At 39.2% G+C, this 13,073-nt stretch overlaps 1 protein-coding gene across 1 annotated transcript in view; it reads left to right on the top strand.

Annotated features, from left to right (window-relative positions):
- Positions 1-13,073, top strand: part of DOCK1 (dedicator of cytokinesis 1) — a 459,011-nt gene that overhangs the window by 269,104 nt on the left and 176,834 nt on the right. The window contains exon 29 of the mRNA XM_081954827.1: positions 8,520-8,614. Coding sequence (XP_081810953.1) covers positions 8,520-8,614 — 95 coding nt within the window. The remainder of the gene's footprint in view (positions 1-8,519; positions 8,615-13,073) is intronic.

Below are 13,073 nucleotides of genomic sequence, written 5' to 3' on the forward strand. Positions count from 1 at the left end.
TTTTTTTTACCCCATCTTTTTATTTTAATAAAAAGCCCAAGGCGGCAAACATATCCAATATTCCTTCCTCATGTTTTCCCCACAACTACACAACTGGAATTGGGCTGAAAGAGAGTGATTGGCCCAACCTCTCCCAGACAGCTTTCATGCCTAAAGGAAAGACTAGAACTAGAACTCACAGGCTCCAGATTTCTGGCAGGTGCCTGCAGGCTACACAAAACTGGATCTCATTTTCCAATCTGCATGATCCCTGTTTTTTATGATCTAGATCAGCATTTCTCAAACTTGGTAATGAAGAATCAAGGTTTATTATCTCCAATGTGTTGTAGATAAATACTCTTATAAAATATAATAAAAGGTGTTGGAAAAATGAAATTAAAAAAGATGCAAAATGTAGGCTTTTAAAATTAGATTCGGCAGACATAAAGTTACATTTCAACAAATATAATCAGGACAAACACTACTTAGAAAAAAAGGAGAACAGAAACTGAATATTATTCATTGAAAGGGCATGTATATTATAGGCAATTAATGTAAAGATCCAATATTACACTTGAAACTTTTTGTTGTTCTGCAGTAGGAATAGGATAGTTACAAGTGAAGTAGTAATTCTCCACATTAATTACCCTTACGCAAACTTTGAGGAGCGTCACGGTGGCTCAGTGGTTAAGACGCTGGGCTTGTCACCTGGAAAGCTGGTAGTCCAGGTTCAAGACCGGAGTGCCATATGAGCTCCCATCCTCGCCCTAGCTCCTGCTAACCTAGCAGTTTGAAAGCATGCAAATGGGAGTAGATAAATAGGTACCACTTTGGTGGGAAGGTAACAGTGCTCTGTGATGCCATGCTGCCAACATGACCATGGAAATATCTTCAGACAGTGCTGGCTCAATGGCCTTGAAAGGGAGTTGAGCAGCACCCCATATAGTCAGCAATGACTAGCTGAGTAAAATCCGCAGGAACTCCTTTACCTTTACCTTTATATAAACTTAGAAAAAACACTACATATATCTACATTTAAAGTTTTTAATGTGATGTTAGTTTGCCTCTTCCTTGTAAATTTATCTAATTTAGATTAGATTGATGACAGTGCTTCTCACAGAGGATAATAATATCTAAACTGTTTCTGTGTTTTGTTTTAGTAACACTCAGAGCTGGAAAACCAATCTTACAAAGTTATGTTGACAAGAAGATGCTTTAAATCAATTTTAGAAATCTCAAGAGTATTCATTTCTAACTTTTATCCAAAATACAGGAAGTGATGCTTCAGTATATCACTTCTAACAATTTATCGTGTAAAGTTATAATTAAATTTAAATCATCCTTTGATGGGAGAAATTAGTGATAAAAATAAATAATATACACGTTACTTCCCTAATTTAGCTAATTATGTTAAACTATAAATTAAAAACAGGCTTGATTAAAAATTAAAATGATTGTAAGAATAACAAGTTACAAAAATAAATGCCTACATTTTCTCAGATGTTTATACATTTTTGGGATACAGCTGACAAACTAACCCTAAAATATAATACATTGCAATAACATCCTATTGAACATGACGAGAATGCAGCTTGTGCCTGTGTGTAAGTCCCCTTGCAAGTTCGACAACATGTGAGCAAGTCTATGTCTTGGTCAGTGAGACACGTCTGATGATTATCACAACAAGGACAAACTGCTATAAAATTTCCTAAACACTCTCAAATTCTTGGCTTACATTTTTGCAATCCAGTAATAAACAATTCATGGATTGGCACCAGTCTGCAGGCCACACTGTTCTATTTCATTAGGATGCAACTCTGAGTCTTCACAAGCAATGAAGGCAAATGTCTGCCTTATAGAGCCACAGAGGCGCAGTGGTTAGAATGTAGTATTGCAGGCTAGCTCTGCATTCCTACTGCCAGGAGTTTGATTCTGACCGCTGAAGGTTGACTCAGCCTTCCATCTTTTTGAGGTTGGTAAAATGAAGGCCAGAATGTTGGGGGACAATATGCTGAATCTGTAAACCATCTAGAGAGCGCTGTAAAGCTAATAATGCTATTACTGATACTGAGTCCTTTCTTTTGAGCAGCAGATCTAGATGCCTCATCTTGTTCTTGTTCCTCATCTCAGGATGATGATGTCTGTCTATGGATATGTTTGTTACTGTCTGTACAGCAGTTTGAATGGAAATTATTTATGGAACAAGAAGATAAGTAAAATATCAAATCTGCGTGTTTCAGTTTTCAATTTCTAAGAAATCCACGTTACCTGTGGATGATTGAAGGTTGTTAGTAAAAAGAAATCAAATTCAAGTCACTGTTATCATCTTTTAAAGAGACAGTGCTCTGAGAAAAAAACCGGTTGTTTGCTTATAAGCTGCTCTAATTGCCTTAGGAGAAAAGCAGTGGATAAAATTATCTCTAAGAAATGCAGGAAGGATCTAAACAGAACTCTGGAACTTGATGGTGGAAGGAAATGCATTTTTCCTAATGTTTGCTTGTTTCCATTTCTTCCCTCATACACAGTATGATGAAATCTACATTTTTTTGCCACTGGTTCTGTGGGCATGGCTTGGTGGGAGGGTGATGTGACTGGGTGGGTGTGGCCAACTTTTTTTTCACTTTTTAAAGCATTTTTTTCCCGCCGGTTCAGGTGAACAGTCAGGGAAAAAATGCTTTAAAAAGTAGGTGGGAAAGCTTCCTATGATCGCGCAGCTCATAGCTGAGCCGTACGATCCTCGGAAGCTTTTTTTTCCCTTCGGGTTCACAGAATCAGGGACAATTGTCCCTACCGGTTCAACTGAACTGGGCAAATTTCACCCCTGCTCATATAGGCTATATTTCTATTGTGACACTTTTTTTTGAGAAAGCCAATCACAGCTATTATAACACAGGTAGCATAATTAATACATAATACATGCTTAATTCTTGTGTTTCAGATGTGAAAACCTGATAGCCAAAGTTGATAGTCAAAGTCCAGATAATTATTTATATGCTTAAACCTTGTCCCTTTTGCTTCAAATGTCTAGTGCAGGGGTGTCAAACTCAAGGCCCAGGGTCCAGATCCGGCCCACAGGGTGCTTAGTTCTGGCCCATGGGACCACCCTGGAAAAGCAAAGCACTCGCCCACGGTGCCTTTGCCAGCAAAAATGGAGCTCCTTTTTCACTGGCAGAGGGTTGCAGGAGGCCGTTGCAGCCGAAAACGGAGCTCAGGAGCCCATTTTCTCTGGCAGACCGCTTGGGTCACCACAGGGATCCCCGACACAAGTGATGTTGAGCTGGCCACCTCCATCCCGGCCATGCCCATCCCAGCACAATGAAAACGAATTTGACACCCCTGGTCTAGAGGAAAGAGAAAGGAGGATTAGTCTCTTCGAAGAGATGGTAAATACTTTCAAAAAAGCTTTAAAGTTTGTGTCAGCCCTATCAGATAGACCATACTAAAAAACAGACATTGTTGAGACAAATAAATCTACATATATTGCAACAGCTATATTAGCAAACATTTGCAAATGTGAAAGTGCTACTTTTCCTCCTTTTCTCTTCATGAGAATTGGGAAGGGAGAGGGAATTGCTTCTGAGCCATTTTGCAAGTTTTTTTCTTGGCCTAGGCTCAAGTTTTATTGATCTGACTTGTTGCTTTAGTAATGGGTCCTCCTTCTATCCTTCAAGCTAACTTCTTTATTCACTATACTTTATGACATAATAATTTAATGTCCATCTGACACAAGGCTTTAATATATAAATGTAGTAGTTAAAGGAATAAATAATAAATATAAATTAATAATAAATAAATATAATAATTACATAATATTATGTAATAAATGTAATAAAATTGTATACAGTAGAGTAGAAACCGATGCATATTGTGTCAATCTTTTTATAGTCTTGCTGTTTTGCACTGACTGCTTACCATACTTCTCTGGAAAAGCATAGTTAATTGGCTGCTATGTTAAACTGATTTATTATTTTTAAACACTGTATATACAGCAAAATGTACTTTTTAAAAATAATTAAATTGTAACTGATAATACTTTTCAGAGGTTTTGTAGCTTACACATTCTGTAATTTTGTTTCTTCTTTTCGAAGTCTTATTTTATCTTCCAAGGAAAGATTTTTAATCTAATACCTTGTTTTTAGCACATTTTATCAGTTGTGTCTTGGTTTGGATTAATTAATATAAAAGATTTATATGATGACTATCTTAAATTTTTAAACCCATAATGATGAAGCTGAAATAATCCAGTCCCTTGTGCCCACCAGAATAATTGTTTTCTTTATCAAAAGGTTGAAAAGAGTTTGCTTGCTATCTGAAGAGGTTGGTCAGGCTGAAGGAGGGGACAACAGTTCTTGAAACTTATTTCCAAAGACATTAAGGCAAAGGTGTGAAATCTCACACCATTGCTGGAATTGCAACTTGTCTACATTCTAGGCAGTATTTACATGTCATGGTAAATTGCAGAGTAGTTAACTACATTTTATAGCATAATTATGTACCATGAGAATGCAGGAAATTGAAAATATTAAGTAAACCATGGTTAAGTAAATCATGGGAAGGAAACTATTGAGAAGAATCGTATACAGACTTGTCACTTGCTACTACCAAAATGCTAATGTTTCCCAAGTGGTTTGCACTTACAACAGCTGCAGCATCCTTCAGTCACATAATCAACTAATTAAAGCAAGTAAGTAAAGAGTCATGGTGGCGCAGTGGTTAGAATACAGTATTGCAGGCTAATTCTGCTGACTGCCAACAGTTTGGCAGTTCGAGTCTCAACGGCTCAAGGTTGACTCAGCCGTCTACTCTTCCCAGGTCAATAAAATGGGGACCCCAATTGTTGGGGGCAATATGCTGACTGTAAACCGCTTAGAGAGTGTTGTAAAGCACTGTGAAGCAGTATATAAGTCTAAGTGCTATTGCTATTGCTAGGGAATCTGGTAGGGAAAGTTGTAAGTCATTCTGGTAAATTCTCTGGCCTTCCTGAGTTCACACAGGCCTGTGCTGTCCATTCTTTCGCTTTCTTGAGATCATGTCCTGCTGTGCTATCCTTGCCTCGATTTTTCTGCACTTACGCCTCACTGGCATATCCATGACTCAATCATCCAAAGCTTGCACCCAACTACACCCTGCACCCTCCGGCCTTCCTGTAGCATTTACCTTTGTAAAATAAATCAACAAATAATATCACTAAGAAAGAAGAATCCATGTTCTATATAGCTTACTTTCTCTGGCTGCTGGATAGAAGACTGGAAGCATTCAGCAAGGAACATTCCATTTTTTTTCTTGATACTGTACAGTCTTTCTCTTGAAAGAAAACTGGCGAGAAAGAATAAATAAGATGTCCTTAATTTAACTACTTGAGTCTTATTTTCTCTATCCAACTACTTATTGCAAGCTGTTAGGGGAGGAAGGAGAAAAAGTAGTGATGGTGAGGGGTCAAAGAATAGTATTCATGTATCCCATGGTAGTGCGCCAGAAACCACTTAGCTACTCTTTCTTTCTTTAAACTCTAATTACTCTTCATCTGAAAAAAAAAAAAACCCTTTCTGAACAGCCTTCATAAGACTGATAAGCTTCTATAAGCTTACAGGCCATAACAACATGGAGGAGAAAAGAACAGAAAAAATATTGTTTAGGCAATTAAATATGAGCTCTTATAACCATTAATCTTAATTATAATAGTCCAGAAACAGAGTAGCAAAATGAACTTGATGCTAATGGAGTAAGTCTTCTTTTTCAATAATTTTCTCTGCTGAATTGCCAGTGTCATTAGTGTTTCTGCTTCTAATATTAGAGTGTATAACTTAAAGTACATTGCTTAAATATATGTAAGTGTAACAATAAATGATTGTCAGTGATGTTCTTGCTCTGCAGTTAATAAAGGGTTTTTATAAAGGTGCCCTTTTCAAAGTATGTGAAAATTCACCCTCCAAATTTAGGAAAGATACGTAAACCCAATAGTTGAAAGAAACAGGACCTTTAATAAAGTATGCACCTGGAAAAATAAAATATTCAAGGATAAATTACACAAGTTTAATTCAGCTCTGTTCTGACCCCGCCCTCTTCGTACACCAAAGCACTCCAAGACGAGAATACTGCCAGACAATTTATTCATAGTAAATTAACACACTGACTAGACCTTGGCAGCAATCCAGACTTCCAAGATAAGACACAGGCACAAGAACGCTTGTCCAGCGTTGGTAGATAAGTTGAACTCTGCAACCAGACTCCAGGAAAGTCCCTCCTTAAATACTATCTTGAGAGGAGCCTAATTACAACCACCTGGGTCCAATTATCTTCTGTATCTGCGTAGTTGTTCTCTACATCTATCAGCCCTCCGTTGCCGAGCGTCCAAGACCAACTCCCTTGTCTCCTCCCCACTGCTCCAAGGCATGACGTCAGGAGCACACTCCCTTTGGCTTTCACCACTGCTCCATGTCTCAGGCGCCTCCTGGTGGCCAACCAGTCTCTCTGATCCCTGCTCGGAGTCGGAACCCTGTCAAGGGTCCTCCACATCTTCCAGAGCCAACTCAGAAGACCCCTCACTGTCAGAGTCTGGTTGCAGCTCCAACGCTCCTGCTGGGCCACAACAAGCCCCTATGTACTTGAGTATAAATCCTGTTAGGATTATGGCTGTACAATTAATAAATTGTAAAACAAGGAAATCAAGCATTTCGTTAAAAAGTGAAGCATCCATCTGATTGAAAAAAAGTGGTAATATGATAATTAAGTCAGAAAAATAATAGGGTTGCTCTGGAAAAACCGTCAAGCTTCACCATGATGGCAGAAAACAATAAACGAATGTATTCATTCAAATAGGGGAACACCAAATATGTTAATGTTTGTGAAATGAAATATTTAAATGTTTAAAATAAAATAGAATAACAGAGTTGGAAGGGACCTTGGAAGTCTTCTGGTCCAACCCACTGCCTAGGCAGGAAACCCTATACCATTTTAGACAATTGGTTATCCAACATCTTCTTAAAAACTTCCAGTGTTGGAGCATTTACAACTTCTGGAGGCAAGTTGTTCCACTGATTAATTGTTCTAACTGTCAGTAAGTTTCTCCTCAATTCTAAGTTGCTTCTCTCCTTGATTAGTTTCCACCCATTGCTTCTTGTTCTACCCTTGGGTGCTTTGGAGAATAGCTTGACTCTCTTCTTTGTGGCAACCTCTGAGATATTGGAGCACTGCTATCATGTTTCCCCTAGTCTTTCTTTTCATTAAATTAGACATACCCAGTTCCTGCAACCGTTCTTCATATGTTTAACTTCCAGTCCCCTAATCATCTTTGTTGCTCTTCTCTGCACTCTTTCTAGAGCAGTGGTTCTCAACCTGTGGGTCGGCACCCTTTGGGGGTCATATGACCCTTTCATAGGGGTCAGCTAAGACCATCAGAAAACACATATTTTCAATGGTCTTAGGAACCGAGACACCAATTTTATGGTTGGGGGTCACCACAACGTGTGGACCTGTATTAAAAGGCATTGGGAAGATTGAGAACCACTGCTCTAGAGTCTCCACATCTTTTTTACATCGTGGCGACCAAAATGAAATATTTACTTTTTCTAATGCTAGCAATGTATGCTAATAACAGCCACTTAACAATTTTTAAAAATGGAAGATATACTGTTGATGTCAAAACCCTGATTTTCATTGATACTCGCTAAGAATATTATAGCAGCATAATTAAGCTCGCTTTGAATTTGGAATCTGGCTGAAAATAAATACTTTATTTTATTTTTTTGAATGTAGAAAGTTTTGGACAGTATCATGCTGTGCCAATGAAACCCTACGCCACATTAAAATAAATCAATTTATAATATGACTTCTTGATTGCACATGCTCTCCAGATGTTTTGAACGGAATCTTTCAATTCCCAATCATTGACTACGCTAGTTGTGCTTACTATAATGTATGTATGTATGTATGTATGTATGTATGTATGTATGTATCATCTATCTATCTATCTATCTATCTATCTATCTATCTATCTATCTATCTATCTATCTATCTATCTATCATCTGTCTATCTATCTATCTATCTATCTATCTATCTATCTATCTATCTATCTATCTATCTATCTATCTATCTATCTATCTATCTATCATCTATCTATCTATACCCAATACAAAAACAACTTGATGTCAGTTGATATAAAACCCAATCTACAGTAAAAAAAAAACCCAGTATTTCTCTATGGTGAGGGATTTGGAACTTTGGAACTACAATCTGAGACATTTAAGGACTGTTTATTCCTGCAGTATTAGTTTTGTTACAAATCGGCTTTGCTTGGAGCTGGCATTACTAATAAAAATGTATTATGATATGATTCTTGGGGGTATTTCTACATGATATAATGTTGTTTAGAGGATATAAGATACATTTATTTGTTCAACAAGAATAGTTTCTTCAATTTAATTGAAGAATTGAGTCTTTTCTTCCATTATTCCTATTATTCTTGCAAATGAAGGTAATTTTTATTATATTCTTTTATCCTTTATGTAAAATAGCCGTATGCTTTGCTTTTTATTTTTAGGACTTCCTTATGGAAACATTCATCATGTTCAAAAATCTTATTGGAAAGAATGTCTATCCTTCTGACTGGGTTATAATGAACATGATGCAGAATAAGTAAGTACCAAAAAAATCAATACATTTTCTTAGATATTATTATTTTGTCACATGCATCGTTAAACCTTTGTCTTTACCCAATTTCATAATCAACATTGTTTCTCACACAGAGAAAAGCTTTTGTTGTTGTTATTGGTTAAACTAAATATTTTGCCAAACAGAGTTATAAAATAGATTTTAAATAATAACTAATAAAATAGCCAGTGATCTCATTCAGACATGGCAATACAGTATCACTTATTTGCTCCTTGCCTCTTGTTTCAATTAGTAAACGTTTAATTAGTAAACCATTGTTTAACTAATTGCTTAGGCCAGCCTGAGAAAGCGAATGCTTTCCCCTGGCTAGCAGATCAGTGAACAGAAATAAATTGCCTTCTTGACTTAATAAGCTTTCTGTTGTAATTGCAATCTATAATATTTATTAAGTGTTCTTCCTTTTATAATAATTCCAACAGACATAGAAAAGTTCCTTGAAAAATATTTTGGAGTAAGTTCATATGTGAAAAAGTTTTTTGACTCATCAGTTTAATAGAAATGATTTTTACTACTTTTTTTTCTCCTATCGCTTGTCCATATTACATTGAGGTTTAAATTATATTACTGTAAATTGTATTTCCCAGCAATCAGCAGATGTCTTCATCAGATGCACTGCAGCTTACATTCTAATGAAATTGTGCTACCACACTTAATGCCTATTTTGTAGCCATAGATTAACACTGTGTTCCCATCAAATAATCAGCATGTTTAATCAAAGTATGCTTTTGCAGGTAGACTACTAAAAGTAGCTTCCTTAAAAGCATCCACTAAGATCCTGCGTCTTCTGTATGTATCTGAGCAATGGAAATAATCATACTGGTCTGACTATGAGTATAGAATGATCTTCCTTAAGTCATTCCTTGCACAGGTCTAAGCAGCTTTTCATTTTCATTTTTTTATTAAGGGTTTAAATATGTAACTTCAAATCATTTCTGCAATAGAGAAGCTCCAGTAAAGAGTTATTTTTAAAAACAATGCTCTAGTATTCAGCTATACTTATGTCAAGATCTGAAGTATTATGTCCTGGCAGAAAATTTCTTTTGATATAAAATTTTATCTAAGATGAATTTTTTTGTCTATAGATTACAATTAAAATTAAGGAATGGGTCTTTAAATTGTACATTCAGTTGCTATTGACAAGCATCTTTTTAAAAATGGTTTTTTCGGGAACTTAGTTCATATGATTTACAACAATCAATCAGCTTTAAATTTGCACATGATAATTTATTTTAAAGTAGCTTCTCTGCATCATCTGATCCTCCAATCCTATTAAAGTTGTTGACATTTAATTGCATGGGATGTACTGTTTGTAATTTGATGTAGGGTAGGCATAAAAAAATCTTATTTTCCTGGTATCCTTGCCAAGTTAAAAAATGCAAAACGAAGAAAGGTTTTCATACTCTTGGTCATCCTACATCACTTGATAAAGAAAGTACAATATATATTATTCATTATTTCTTGGATTTATTTTTTTTTGAGGGGAGTTGTTGCAGTATTTTTTTTTTTTTGAAAGATGATTCTGTTCTCAAGAAGGAGATGCGCACACAGTAAAATATTTGAGCTGTGTGCATATTGTCTGGTACAAAATTGTGCATTGCAGTTTTTATTCTCAATTATGTTTCCATGATTCTTTGAAAAAGAGTGTGACTGTCCAGAATTTATTTTGTTTTTAATAATAATGAATAGCAGTTCTGGAACTGAACAGATCTTTTCAATTCTTTGTCAGCTCACATAGAATGAGTAATATAACATGCTTCTTTTTTTCAAATGCTGCTAACAATGCCTCTTCACTGTGCATTATTTACTAATTAGTTCTCCAGAAATAGAAATAATTCTAGGTTTCTTTGAAAAAGAATTTGATATTTTGAATATTCTCTCATTTGTTCTCTGATGCGTCTATGAAATGATATACCCTAAAAGTTTCCATGTAGAAACAATTTTTTTTTAAAAAAAAAAAAACTCCACAATAATGTCTTTTTCAGAAAATCAGTGCTGTTTTTTTATTGGAAAGTAGCATTCTGATTGAATAATGTAAGGATTTGAATAATAACTGAGAAAATGGAAGAAGAGAATAGTGCAAGTAAATAGCCTTAATGATGGTTTTGGATTATAACTTATAAAACTTGTGATTGATTGATTGACTGACTGACTTAAAACATTTAGATTAGATTTAGATTTATTCAATTTATAAACCGCTCCCTCTCCCCGAAGGGACTCGGGGCGGTGTACAGCCAAAGTTAAAACACCATATACATATACATAGAGGAGGCATCAAAACCCGTAAAAACAAATTACATAAAAACTGTACAATAATAATGAAATTAAAAACAACGTTAAAATTTACCCCAAAAATTTAAAATAACTGTCAGGAGGATTAAAGAATAGAACTATAATTAGGCCAGGCCGGCTAATTGGAACAGGTGAGTCTTGAGTTTCTTGCGGAAGGAGCGGAGATCAATGGTGGTTCTAATATCGGGGAGGAGGTCATTCCAGAGGGTTGGGCCCATCACAGAGAAGGCCCTACTCCTGGGCGCCGCCCGCTGGCATTGCTTCGTGGACGGCACCCGGAGGAGTCCCTCCCTGTGAGAGCGAATTGGTCGCAGGGATGTATGGGGTAGGATGCGATCCCGCAGGTAACTAGGTCCTGTGCCATGGAGCGCTTTGAAGATGGTAATCAACACCTTGAAACGCACCCGAAAAACCACAGGTAGCCAGTGCAGCTCATGCAGGAGAGGTGTTACATGGGAGTACCTAGTACTCCCTGTGATTGCCCACGCGGCCGCATTCTGGACCAGCTGCAGTCTTCAGGTGCATCTCAAGGGGAGCCCCATGTAGAGAGCGTTGCAGTAGTCCAGACGGGACGTCACCAGCGCATGAGTGACTGTGCGAAGGGCGTCCCGGTCCAATAGGGGACGCAATTGGCGCACCAGGCGAACCTGGTGGAACGCCCCCCTTGCCACGGCTGCTACATGGTCATCCATCGACAGCCGGGCATCTAGGAGGACGCCCAAATTGCGCGCCCGCTCCACGGGGGCCAGTTGCTCGCCCCCAATGGCCAGCAATGGAACCCACTGGTTGAACCGGGGCGCCGGTAGCCACAGCCACTCTGTCTTGGAGGGGTTGAGTTTGAGTCTGTTGCTTCCCATCCAGACCCGTACGGCTTCCAAGCACCGGGACATCACTTCGACGGCCTCGTTGGGGTGGTTCGGGGTGGAAATGTACAGCTGAGTATCATCAGCATACAGATGGTATTCGACCCCAAAACCACAAATGATCTCACCCAGCGGCTTCATATATGTGTTGAACAGGAGAGGCGAGAGGACCGATCCCTGCGGCACCCCACAAGTGAGCGGCCTCAGGGTCGACCTCTGCTCCCCTGCCAACACGCATTGCATCCGGTCAGAGAGGTAGGATCAGAACCACCGCAAAACGGTGCCCCTCACCCCCAACCCCTCCAGACGGCGCAATAGGATACCATGGTCGATGGTATCAAAAGCCGCTGAGAGGTCTAATAGGACCAGGATGGAGGAACAACCCCCATCCCTGGCCCTCCAGAGATCATCCACCAATGCGACCAAGGCCGTCTCCGTGCTGTGACCGGGCCGGAAACCGGACTGGCACGGGTCTAGATAGTCAATTTCCTCCAGGTGACGTGGGAACTGTTGTGCCACCACACTCTCTACAACCTTCGCTAAAAAGGGAAGGTTGGAGACAGGACGGTAATTAGCTAACTCAGCTGGGTCCAGAGAAGGCTTCTTGAGTAAGGGCCTCACCACTGCCTCTTTCAAGGCGGCCGGCAAGGACCCCTCACTCAATGAAGCATTCACTAGTCCCAGGAGCCAGCCTCGTGTGACCTCCCAGGATGCCAGTATAAGCCAGGAGGGATACGGGTCCAGTAAACATGTAGTGGCTCGCAGTCGTCCACGCAACCTGTCCATATCATCGGCGGCAACAGAGTCAAACTCCTCCCAGAGTGGTCCCTCAAGACTCGCCTCGGACGTCCCCCCTAGCCCACTGAGGGAGACCCATTCACTCCGGATTTGAGCGATTTTGTCCTGCAGATATTCCCCAAATTCCTCTGCTCTGCCCTGCAACGGGACTTCCCGCGGCCTCTGTAACAGGAGGGAGCGGGTCACCCGAAACAGGGCGGCAGGGCGGTTGTCTGCGGACGCAATAAGAGCGACACAGTGTCGACACTTGGCCACTCTTAATGCCACAAGGTAGGTCCGTAAATAGGCTCTTACCTGTGTTTGGTCAGATTCGGAGCGCAAAGATCTCCATCTGCTCTCTAGGTGTCTCTTGTGGCGTTTCATCACCCTTAGCTCCTCGGTAAACCAAGGGGCCAGGGTGGTTCGTTGCCGCAGGAGAGGCCGCAAAGGCGCAACCCGGTCTAAGGCCCCGGCAGCCGCACTATTCCATGCGG

This window comes from Natrix helvetica (assembly GCF_964273705.1).
Source record: "Natrix helvetica genome assembly, chromosome: 5".
NCBI classification, from domain to species: Eukaryota; Metazoa; Chordata; class Lepidosauria; order Squamata; family Natricidae; genus Natrix; species Natrix helvetica.